Here is a 12,748-nt window from a genome sequence, read left to right on the forward strand (position 1 = left end):
GATAGGGTAGAAAAGAGGGAGCGAGACAGGGGTATGACATGCAACTAAGGACCCAAGGCCTGGAATCGAACCCTGGGCATTGTGGTCATACAGCATAAGTGCTTCAATCTGTCCTTTATTTTCCTGCTCGATCAATTAATTGTTCAGTTAATCCAAAGATAATGGATCGTCTATAATTAAAGTGTAAGAGAAGCAGAACATTATTACATTTAAGATTTTGGAACCATCAAACTTTGGGCGTATTTGTATAAAAAAGGACCAAAACAATTGACAAAAAACGTTGGTTGGTTTTCTACTAGTAATCTTCCGCTAAAGTGATAAACTATAAAAAGAGTAAGAGAGAGGTTAATGTCTCTTTTCTGTGACTTTTAAAGACACATAAGTAGGATTGTCAACGTATGACAGAAATAATTCCTCTCAATCATCAGTTATGACCCACTAGAAGTGTGTGGTGGAGTCTGTATCTGCAGAGACCCTGCCCTCTGTCTGTGATTTTTCTTTTCTTTTCATTTTGCTGTGTTCGGGACGTTTCTGGGCGTAGCCTTTGGCAGCGTGCGGGCTGCGAGGGCTGGACTGTATAGAAACTTAGCAACCAGGTGCCTAAATGTGTCCATGCATCCAAGAATAAAGTATGACAATGGAGGACAGAGCACTGAAAAAACACAAATACAGTGAGGTGAAACTTAAAGCGGAGTCAGTGAATCTGAGTTCACCAGCTGCCAAACAATGCGGCTGGTCTGGTGTCGTTCAGCGAGAGGATGGGCCAACTTTGAATGTTGTGTTTACAAACTGCAAGACGAATCCCTCACATTGTGCCTTTAAGGATATTTAGGTTCTTTTTGCGAAGTAACACATTTGCATTCCATGCTGGCAAACATATTTGCACCTTGTACCTTGTACTTGTACCGTCAAGGCCATTTTTGCTTTGGGCCACGGTTAATTTGGAGCTCTGGTGTGGTCTGCTGTTGATCTCCTAGTGTGTCAGTTAAGGTAACAGAAAGCTAAATGCCTAAATTCTTAAACGGCTGTTTTGGAAAATACATGTATGTATTTGTGTCATTAATAAAGCTTTATGTTTTATATAATGTCCCTTAACTTCCTGTATAGTGGTTTCCCATATGACTAGTATTGGGTGTTTTTAACATTTATATACATTTTGGCCCTTTGACCAGCATTGTTGGAGTTTTAAATGTGTGATCCATACCATCCAGGGGCCTGTGTGACCGTGTGTCCCCAGCCTCGGTGTCCTGAGCCTGCTGTGCTGCAGAGAGGCCCAGCTGCTGCTGCTGCTGCTGCTGCTGCTGCTGCACATGCTCTCTCAGTAGTGAAGAGAAGGCAACAGCAAGCTGTCTAACCTCCACAATAACCGCCTTATGTAATCACTCTGGCTAGAGACAGACCAAAATAGCCCAGACTGAGCAGCCCTGCCCTCTTGTGGCAACCGGCTGCCTTAACACCGGCCTACAGAGCCTCTACGGGGAGTCAGACATGGCGGCCGCCTTTTGCAGCACCCAGTGTAGCCTTATGAACGTCTTTATAACTGTTTGAACTGACACAGCACAAGAGATAGGATTATGAATGATAAAACGGCTGTGACATGAGATCAGATTTGAAGATCGCAGTTAATAGATGGGTTGAAATAAATAAATAAGTGTTGTTGGTGGTGAAAGTGGCCTTGGGTGTCTCTGTGGGATGAGCTCACCTTTGATTCATTTCCTAGTTTTCATGCGTAGTGACATTGTATTGTTTTATGTAGTTGAACCTTTATAACTTTAATGTTTCCGCAGGACAAAGAAATGAATAGACCTTAGTACAAAATCTAAATCTGTCCTTTTTCTCTCTTTGCAGTTTCCTGGACAGAATTGACTCTGTAAGACAGAACGACTACACACCAACGGACCAGGTTAGCCCTCACATCAAAGTGCATGGTTTATAATCTGGAAACCACCCTCAAAAGTTTGCTTGTCTTAAATTTTTACAGAATGATACATGTCTTCATTTCTATGTTCTGCAGGACCTGCTACGCTGCCGAGTGTTAACTTCAGGGATTTTCGAGACGAGGTTCCAAGTAGACAAAGTCAACTTTCAGTAAGTGTTGCTTACCTTTCAGCACACATGATGAAGATGTCTTTTCCATTTTCTGCCATATTTGTTCAATAATAGTTTAGTCTTTATTGCTTAATATTTTTCCCAAACATCCAACTTTTAGTTTGTCAATAAGCTTGCCAGTGCCCCCCACTCGAACAAAGAAACAAGACAGTAAACCAAAATACAAAGTAGATTTCTTAGAAATAGAACCCCCCCCCCCCCCCCCCCCCCGAAAGTATCAATATGTTTCCTCCTCAACATTTTACTAACACATTTATAAAAAGAAATATTGTGAAACAAAGTAATCCTTGCTTAGCTACGAACTTAAATTCGTATATTGATATTAAATCACGACTCGCAGTGTTTATCATAAATAAAATAGACATATTACATACCTGTTGAGGAGGAACAGGGATCACTTTTAAGTCCCTTCAAATCCTGCAATTCCCCTCATCTGTTAAATGACTGACCGAGATTGACTTCACCTCTGTTCTGTCCCTTTTAGCTTTTTTTGACATTTTTTTCTTTTATATCCTCACTTATCCTGCCCCAGTATTAGCCATAAGCACAAGATAAAACATGGAATTCTGTTAAGAAAAAGCTCCTCTTGCTTTCTTTTAACTGGTTTACATACTGACCGCCACACTTTACCTTGGAAAATCTAAACTTAGGCTCTTCTGGTCTGCGTGCCGTAAATCGGTTGGACTGATTTTGCGTAGAATCAGACCTGGGGACAGGCATTAAGAATAAATGTATAGAAAAGGCCAATCTTTACGCTTGGTTTGCTTGTGTAGGTCATATAGAAACATCTGTGTCAAACTGAGACTGTTTCATAACCCGTTAAAGTGCCTTCCAGTAGAGAAGCGCCTGGAGTGCCTCCTTTTCAGGAACGCCCGTGTTTTTTTAGGAAATTTCTTTCACATGCAGACGCTTCTCCTAATCCTGTCAGCCTTTCCTGAAAAGGAGGTTCTCCAGGCGCTTCTCTACTTTCTGCGGAAATAAAATACTTGCAATACGCTTTTTACTGTGCCTCTTTTGTGCATCACTTTTGTAACAGTTAATTTTCATTTCGTAGTTTCCTAAAATGTGTAAAGTTTGTATCCCATAACAAAACATTGAACCCCAACCTGCGTAGAAGTTGGAAGCTAAGATTGAAAATAAACGTCATGCGTAAAATGGATCCTCTGCGGTCGACCGGACTGATTTCTTAGTCGGTTGAAAGTTTTCGACCACCGATTACAGTTATAAGAGCAGCCAGTAGAAGTTAAAGCGAAGATTTCGTAACTGTTTTGATGATGTCAGATGGGGTGACCCATTTCCGCAGTCGCAGACACAACAGTATTATTCTACCATCTGAAACGGGCCTTTGTATCAAATTATATCATCCTGAAAGATATATATAAAAGCTCTGGGGCATGACTTCCCTTTGGGAGTACATTTTTATTATTCAGCTTTGATGACTTCCAAACATCGAGTCAGGGTCACACAGGCCACAGAGTGTGTGCAAATAATTATTCATATAATTTATTCAATAATTGATTATTGATTAACCCAAACTTGTCCCATTAAAGGAACTGCGTTTAATACACAATCCTTTTCCTGAGAAATCTAATAACGGGAAGCCCAATTATGAATCCCGCTGCTTTTCTTGGTAAAACCCGCCCTGCATAGCAGCCCCAATGGTTAAAGTTAGGCAGTGACCTCGAGTGGTTAAGGTCAGGACCGCCCATGAGAGACGACCTGAACAAATCAGTTGTTTTTGTAAAGATACAATCTGATTTTGATGCATTCTGTGTTTATTTACCTTTTTTGTAATCTGGGTTTTATTTATGTTCTAGGCCAATGGTTACAGCTAAGATAGATCCGTTGACTGATATATGAATGACTTTGAAAACACCAAATGACTTCTTTTAACAATCGTTGTTTGTTTATACGATGAAAATTTGTATAATATCACTTCCATGAGGTTCAGCAGGCAGATCACAGGGCATGAATTTGGCATGTCATATTCCTCACAGCTATTGCAAAGTTCAAGCTGCCAGTTATGTTATGTTCATTATAATGCAGATTAACGTAAATAACATTAGATGATACACTAAAGCAGCTCATTGACTAATGCATATTTCCCCTTGTTGCTTTTAGTGCTTTATGAAATATGACCAATGCTACTGTAGTTTCCAGGACAGAAAAATCTACTTTCTAGAAAAATCTTAATCCCCAATGTGTATGATTTAACGGCAACAGGCGGGAGGTAAGCCCCACCTAGTTTTAAGTGATTATCCACTAAATAAAACATAATAATGAATATTATATTCCAGTAAATCCTACACACTGCTCCTATAAGATCTACCATCTCTTTTTTAAACCAGACCTGAGATTAGGAGCAGATTTAACTCAAGTCAGAAATGTGAATGTTTGCGACTGTTGTCATTAAGGGTCAGTCCGTCAATTAGCTGTAACTCTAACCATGACCTGGTTATGACAGTGTCATGGCAGGATTATGCACACCCCTTAAGATATTGCGACACCAACAGATTTTTTTGTGATGATCTAAAAAAAACCCTCTTCATATTAATTGCTATTAAAAATATAACTGGTGTGTAAATGTTCTCATGCCAGTAAACTACAGTACAAATTGTACCTGACGTCCCGCTATAAATATGGACTCTTTGATTAAAGAGGGCAGCAGTGAGCGTGTTGTTGTGTCTGACCCAGTATTTTATCTCTTCCGTAGCATGTTTGATGTTGGAGGCCAGAGAGATGAAAGGAGAAAATGGATCCAGTGCTTTAACGGTGAGACTTCCAGCCTTTTTGTTCTTATTCAAGTAGCCACACCGTGCGTCCTCCAACCGTTCTTCTCCCCTCACATCACGTCTGTCCTAAAGTATCACGTCACCTCGTTATTTTTGGGTTCTTTCTACACAAATGAGATGTCAGAGAGCTGTGCTGACATATTTCCTCTCCTCTCCTTCTAGACGTCACTGCTATCATCTTCGTGGTGGCCAGCAGCAGCTACAACATGGTAATAAGGGAAGACAATAACACCAACAGGCTACGGGAAGCCCTGGACCTCTTCCGCAGTATTTGGAACAACAGGTGAGTCAAAAACATCAAACCCGGCCGGGTTCGAATCCGGCCTGAGCTCCCTTTGCCGCATGTCTTCCCCTCTGTCACCCCCTTTCTATCTGTCACTTTCAATAAAAAGCATGAAAAATACAAAAAAATAAATAAAAAAAACATCAAAAAGTGTTAGCAGAGTGGTTCGTTTACACATCAGATTCATAAGGGCTTCCTATACTGTGTTTTCCCTTCTAATTTACTCGTGCTTTAATCGTGACATTTAAGTAATAATAATTCAAATCAACTGAATTAACACATTTAATCTGTAATGTAGAAGTTAGCCTCTAATAGAGCCCAACAGATATATCGGTTGACAGATATTATTGGCCAATATTGGCGTATTGTTGATATGCTCTCCGATATGTATAGTTATGAAAACTTTTTTTTACACAATACTCAATGCAGAAAATGCTGCTTGCTGTGATTTACAAATGCGGTTAGCTATTTATTTTAGATTTTTTAAATAGTCACCAGTTGTGTGACTCTGAACAGTAATGGTGTTTATTTAGCTATTTATTTTTATTCCTATTTATTCTTTATTTTCTCAGTTAGCATTTTTTAGAATTGGCTGACAACGTAAAACACTGTTTGTATATGTATACTTGTGTATAACAATGTTAAACAGGTCATAAAGAAACAAGAGATCTTAAGTTAAGGTGCGAGCTGTGAACCGTAACACTGACCACATCTTTCTCGCCCCTTATGTCCTGTCATGTGTCACTAAAGGTGCCATAAAAACAATCCAAAAATTAGCATCTTAAATACCTTTTTTATCTTGAACATGCCCCCATGTCAAAATAAAGGGGGTCTAGTTGTTGTTCTTTAAAAAAGGCCAGAAAATGTCCATCAGGTATGTCTAAATATTCTGTGCAAAATAATTCAGATGTTGTAAATTCTACTAAAATACAAAGCTTGTCGTATTTGGAGCCAGACTGACTCTGCATGTAGTAACTCTGTTTCGTTGTTGTTTTTCAGATGGTTACGCACTATATCGGTCATATTATTCCTGAACAAGCAGGACATGCTGGCTGAGAAAGTATTAGCTGGAAAATCCAAAATTGAAGACTACTTCCCCGAATATGCTCGCTACACCATACCAAATGAAGGTTTGTGGCCCAACGATACACACAAAGCACTAACACCGTTAATCTTCATGTCAGTTCCGTGTTAAACTGTGAATCTGTCATTCTTTTAGCAACTCCTGAACCTGGTGAGGACCCAAGAGTGACGAGAGCTAAGTTCTTCATCCGAGACGAGTTTCTTGTAAGTACATCGATGTTTGTCTTGACTGAATCAAATGAGCTGAAGTTCATGAATGTTTAGCCATGAAAAGCCTTGTCCTGTTAACTCATAACTGATTTTCAAAGGGGGCGTTTGACCCCAGACCTCAAAATATCTGAATGAAATGGGTTCTATGGGTAGCCACAAGCCTCCCCTTTAGAGATATGCCCACTTTACACTAACCCCGTGCAGTTTAAGGCAAAAACCATGCTGTTTTTGTCATGTTCATGTTATTTTTCGCCACCTGTATTTGACTATATCTGCATACTGGCATCCCTAAAGAGCCTTGGAATTGGATAAATGTGATATAAATGGAAAGCTGCGAATCAAGTTTATTAATATGTGATTATGTTAGTCCCCACAGTAGCATTAAATTGCAGTGAGAGCATTTTTAAACCTTTCCTCACTGTATAAAATGAGCTGCTGTGACCTCTAGTAATCCACCAGTAATCCAAGTATATTGACAAGAAGTTACCAGAACAGAAGTGTTGCAGAAATCTCCAAAATGTCCAAAAGTTTTTGAGACCAAATCACAGCATGGATTTTTCTATGGTGTTCCCAAGGTCGTGGTTTTTTTTATCAATTCTCCAGTGGTTAAAAATGTAGAAATTTTGCACCAAATGTGTGTAACAAACGGTATCAAACCCAAAAATTGCTGCAACAACCTATGAGACAGCATGAGAATGGACTTCATATACTCATGTCATCACCTTTTTACACTTTAAACCCAAATCGTAACATTTATTATAGATTCATGACAAGAACAGCTTAACCCACAGTGCTGAGCTGCATCAAGTTAATCTTAAAGTTCCCAGCTTGCAGATGGTGCACATCACTTCTATGTGGCATCTATTGTTGACCTGCTATTTCCCCCTAAAGATCCACTGCTCCCCCTAAAAACAGACAGAATAGAGCTAAAAGGAAGGGAAGTTTTGATGTTCCTGAAAGTCAAAGATCAGCAATAATCTGACACACAGAGCAGCACAGGTGAAGAGTGAAAGAATTCAGAGACTAGTTAACAGAATAAAATGAGCTCAGATTATATTTCATCCCCCTAACGTCCTCTGTCTCGTCTCGTCTCCTCAGCGGATCAGCACTGCGAGTGGCGACGGCAGACATTACTGCTACCCGCACTTCACCTGCGCCGTGGACACAGAGAACATCCGGCGGGTGTTCAACGACTGCCGGGACATCATCCAGAGAATGCACCTGCGGCAGTACGAACTCTTGTGATGGGAGACCGCCTCCGTCAGCCTTCTGTGTTTCTCTCCACCATTCTGCATCCTTGACGAACCCTTCCTCCTCCTCCTCCTCCTCCTCTTCCTCCACCTTACCTTCCTCCTCACCCCTCCTCCCTCAAAGAAACCCTCAACGACCCCCTGACCACCCCTCCTGTCGAGGACTATGAAGTACTACTGAAGTGTGTCAAATCCTCTTCCTCTTCTTAACTTCTTAGCTTTTTGTACTTCTTTTTTTTTCTCTCTCTTTTGAGACCGATTCATCCCCATTTCACCGATGTGAAAGGAAGGTTGGGGAACAAAGTTGTTGCGTGCCGCTTGTTGTTTTTTTTCTTCTTTTTTTAATCCTTCCTTTTGAATGCCTTGATTTTTGTCATTCCACTAAGCCTTGGGCTACCTCTTTTTTTTTTTTTTTTTTCTTTTTCTTTTTTTTTTCTTTTTTGCCCCTTTGTGTCCTTCTATTTTTGGGCTTTTTGTCATTGGACCTGGACTAGTGGGTGTGGAAACATAAAAACACATCTACAGGACCTCAGTGTAGAGGCAGTGTGTGTGTGTTAACGTGTGTGTGTAATGAAGACGAGGAGGAATGCCATGTGAACGAGCGCATGTGTGTTTATGTTTGTGTGCCAGTTAAATCAGGCGTCACCACCATGGCCCCCTATTTTTTTTTTTGTTGTTTTTTTTTTTTTTGCCCCATCACCCCCTCTGACCTGCTTCTTCTCTCCGCGTGAAAGACGACTGGACGCCGGCGGAGAGGAGTGGACGGAGGGGAGCCGAGAGTGGATGAAGAGATAAATGCACTTTGCATCAGGTTCCTTAATTTTTTTTTTTCGTTTGTTTGTTGTTGTTGTTGTTTTTTCTCCAGAGGAAGCATACACACAATGTAGCATCACAATATTTATTACCCTGTCACGATGTTAGCTTGCCGAGCTGCAGGGTGCACCGAGCAGCCGAGAGACATGTGGAGCGAAAGATTTAAAAAAAGTAGGAGGAGGGCAGGAAATACACGAAGAAGGATTTAAATGAAGGAAAAGGGACTGAGCTCTCTGCACCTTAGCCCTGCTGCCTCCACGGACTCGGACCTGCCTCCTTTTTCCACACAAACCATCCTTTTAGCTTAGAGATACTGATGGGAGGGGAGGGTGGGGCGGGTGGAGGAGGGGAGGGGGAACGGGAGAGAAAAATGTATTGTTCTCTTTCTTTTTTTTTGTTAACTTGTACACTGTGCAAGGTTGAATTATCCTGTACAGACTGTAAAATGTAATATTATTTTGTACAACTTAATTGAAAGAAAAACAAATCTACTTGTAGATCTTTGTGCCTTGATTATGGCTGTACCTGTAAATGAGCTCAGATGTAAGTATGTTTTCGACTGCGCTGTACAGCTTGATGTCAATCTCTATCAGCAGCGGAAGACTGCGGGTAGGGGACTTTCTCTGTAGAGTTTAGTTTTTTCTGGTTTATAAAAAAAAGGAAATGCTGTTTAGTAAAAAATAAAAAATAGGGAAAAAATCCTAAAAACCTGTATACATTATGCAAATTAACCACTTACCTGCAGTGAAGACCAGATGTTGCAGCGCCATGCCTTTTTTTTTCGTCTTCTTCTTTTTTTTCTTTTTGTTGGTTTTCTTTTTCCTCCTTTTTTTTCTTTTTTTTTTTTCTTTTTTTAAAGAAAAAAACTTTTTATTTCTTTTAAATTTCACAGCTTTAAACAAACATTGGAAATCCATTGAAAGTGTCCAAATTGCAACCTGGTGTTGTTTTAATAGGAACCAACGTTTTTTCGATATGAAGTGTGTCTGAGATCTGTACTGATGTGCGTGCCTGTGCGCATGTGTACATAAAACAAACATAGACTCACAGACGCATCGTGTGTGTGTGCGTGTGTGTGTGCGCGTGTGTGTGAGGGCGAATGTGCATTGTGTGTAAAATTTTATAAATGTATGTACATGTAAATTTATAGGTCTATATAAATATATATGTACAATTATACATGTTTAATTATGTGTGTGCCTAGGTGTACATACCTATGTATGTATACGGTAAATATGTATACATACACACATAGGAAAGCATGTTTAGAATGGAGATGAATAAATGAGAGCGTGCAATATTAGTAATTCTTTGGTCCTTTGGAGCCATACCCGATGGCACAGGCACTATGAATGTGTGAGCAGCACCCAACAAGACAAGCTCGTCTCCTTGTACAAACAGCATCAGCCTTTTCTTCTGCTACAGTACACGTCTATCCCCAAAAGAGAGTGAACTGACTGGAGGTGCAAAAACCTTGTTTGGCCTGGGAGGATGATTAAATGACATTTTTATTTTCTTTAAATAAAGAGGCACATTAGAGGACTTTGCTTTATTTCCATCTTGGTGTCCAGATTTGTCATCACTGAGTTTTGTTTTGTTGTTTTTGATGGATGCTGCCGTGGAGTTCATGTGAACAGGATTACGTATGCAAAATATGAGTAGATGTATTAATTAACCGTTGAAATTAGTAGTATCCTGAATGCAATTACTGTCTTTAAAATTAGATGACTTGATTTAAACTCCATCAAGGAGTTTTTTTCAGTTTTGTTCCTTTGTAAAGTAAGCGGGTACAATTTGATGTTACAAAGTGCTTTACAAAAGGATTACAATTAAAAGAACCAAACATGAGCACAGAAATAACAAGAAATAATACATTTTTAAAAAAGAACAAAAATAATTAGAAGCAACTCAAAATACAATCCAGATTCCAAGTTGTTGTCTTAAACATAAATAAAACAGAATGTGATCATTTGCTAATTGACATAATTTTTTTAACCTCTTAAAATCACCTGCCCACCCATGAATAGGGTTGGACTAAAATACATTTTTTTAATGATGTAGCGTCGGTTGTGTTATAGCCACATGCTAAACAAGCACAACTGCAGAAAGTAAAATATGTTAGCGTTTTATTAAAACGTATGTATTTTGGCTTTACAGTTCTTCTGTTATAAGCATTCTCCTATTTATTGTGGTCTAATCCTAACCCTTCTCCTACCCCTAAACCTACCCAGACAGGTTAGTTTTAAGAGGTTAATGTTCAAACTGAAATTTTGTGCTCGTAAATATAAACACTTTTTATTTATGCCTTTAAACAGCATCCTGACTTCATTGAATCAGGGTTGTGGAGTTCATGACTCAAACACAAAACAGTTATTTAGCAGGATTACAGGAAAACTACCCATTACATTTTGGAGCAGATCTGATTAACATTGTTAATACACAAATTAGTATTCAGTTTTGCTAACACTGTGAGATACGGCAAGGCCTTGGTGGAGTGTCCTTCTAGTTGGTTTTTGTTTTATTTGCTCAAGAATTTACATGAGGCACACGTCTCCCAAAAACAGTTTTCTTAAAGTGCAACAGTTTGCGTGTGCTAACAACAATTTCAGGAAACTGTTAGAAAGGAGTTTTTGACACGAAAATATTAGACCCAAACAAAAGAGCTTTTACAGAAAGTAATCCAAAGCATTTAAGATATGCTCCTTAATTGATTAACCTAATTGAACACTTTAAGGGTATATACTCAGTAATCTGTAGTGGAATATGTTTAAATGATAACCTCTGAACACTGGCCACATCTACAGTAAATGTGGATGAGTAGAACTGGGAACATAACATTTCTTTACTGTGTTTCAGCAGAATTGTTTTGGTGTAAACATCAGCCGTTTTTACAGCCACAGTTCTGACTTGTTATAACAGGAAATTCATATCAGGTCTCCCTAAAAACAGTATGACAGCATGCAGTAATAGCAGGACCCTGAAAGTGAAGCATCATTGTGTTTTTTTTAATTTACAGCTTACTACTGTAACAAGTCAAAATGTCGTTGCCTGTTGAGATTCGGGTCTTTTCTGTTATGCAGCAACATTTTTCCTCATAACCTTTAAAACATTTTTTTTTTAATGATTTATTTAGCATTTTATAAGAAGAATGTAATATTACCTGTCAGCAAAACATATTTGTGAGAATCCCTATGGGTGGACTGGTTTATACTGGTTTAAACAGGTTGGAACATTTTGAACTGAGTGACCCTCAACACATACATACTACTTTTAAAACTTTTGTTGATTAATTGCTTTTACCGGAATTCATAATTTTGCCTCACAGACATTAGTGAAAGTTTAACCTCACCCTCAAAAATAAATGAATACAATTTTTAAAAAATGATGTCACTTGCAGAAAATTGCCTCCACGAATTTGAGGGGGAAGCAAATAAACAAATAATTGATAACCCTGCTTACAAATAAACAGGGTTACAAATGACTTCAGGGACCAAATAAATAAAAACATTCAATATGTTTTATATATAGAGAGAGAGTTTAAGATGGCCTTTAAAATCATTAAATAATTATTAAATTATTTCAATTATTAAATATTTTTATTAATTTAGAATTTTATGTCTTTTACACTTGGGACATTTTAAAAACCAAACACATGTAAGCCTACAAAAAGGTCAGTAAAGGAAGAAAATATTATGCATTTATATTTAATAAACAAACATTAATTTATACTGCCCTACAAAGGTAAAGTGCATAGTAAAGTTGTTTTTTTTTATCTCAATGGCTGCATTTAAAACTGCATACTATGAGTCCTGATGTTGTAATAACTGCACTCTGACTTTGTAGATCAGTATAATTCAGGACATTTGTTATAGAATAAATAAATAATTCATGGGGACAGAAATGTTGCTGCATAACAGAAATGACCCACATCCTGCTATATAATGTTATACAATTCAATGTTCTGATCCAAAGGCAACTCTCAGGTGTTTCTATAAGTTAAAGGTGGCTGATCAAAGTGTAGTTTCAGCTATAATATAATAATATATAATATAATAAAGCTAACAGGGAGGAGTCAATCAGACAGCGAGGAGAGGATCATCAAGTAATCAATGATTGAAATCACCTGTAAAAAGGAAAAACAAACTCAAGACTGTAAAAAAAAAAAAACAACCAAAATGCTGCACTGGGTCAAAGAAATAATGATGGTA

At 38.5% G+C, this 12,748-nt stretch overlaps 1 protein-coding gene across 2 annotated transcripts in view; it reads left to right on the top strand.

Annotated features, from left to right (window-relative positions):
* Window positions 1-10,092, top strand: part of LOC131979926 (guanine nucleotide-binding protein G(olf) subunit alpha) — a 56,879-nt gene extending 46,787 nt beyond the window's left edge. For both annotated transcript variants that reach the window (XM_059344002.1, XM_059344003.1), the window contains exons 6-12: window positions 1,849-1,903; window positions 2,015-2,088; window positions 4,823-4,881; window positions 5,064-5,184; window positions 6,184-6,314; window positions 6,404-6,471; window positions 7,576-10,092. In XM_059344002.1, the coding sequence (XP_059199985.1) occupies window positions 1,849-1,903; window positions 2,015-2,088; window positions 4,823-4,881; window positions 5,064-5,184; window positions 6,184-6,314; window positions 6,404-6,471; window positions 7,576-7,722 (655 nt within the window). In that variant the 3' untranslated portion in view covers window positions 7,723-10,092. The remainder of the gene's footprint in view (window positions 1-1,848; window positions 1,904-2,014; window positions 2,089-4,822; window positions 4,882-5,063; window positions 5,185-6,183; window positions 6,315-6,403; window positions 6,472-7,575) is intronic.
* The last annotated feature ends 2,656 nt before the right edge of the window (window positions 10,093-12,748 follow it).

Source organism: Centropristis striata, chromosome 11 (genome assembly GCF_030273125.1).
Source record: "Centropristis striata isolate RG_2023a ecotype Rhode Island chromosome 11, C.striata_1.0, whole genome shotgun sequence".
Taxonomy (NCBI): Eukaryota; Metazoa; Chordata; class Actinopteri; order Perciformes; family Serranidae; genus Centropristis; species Centropristis striata.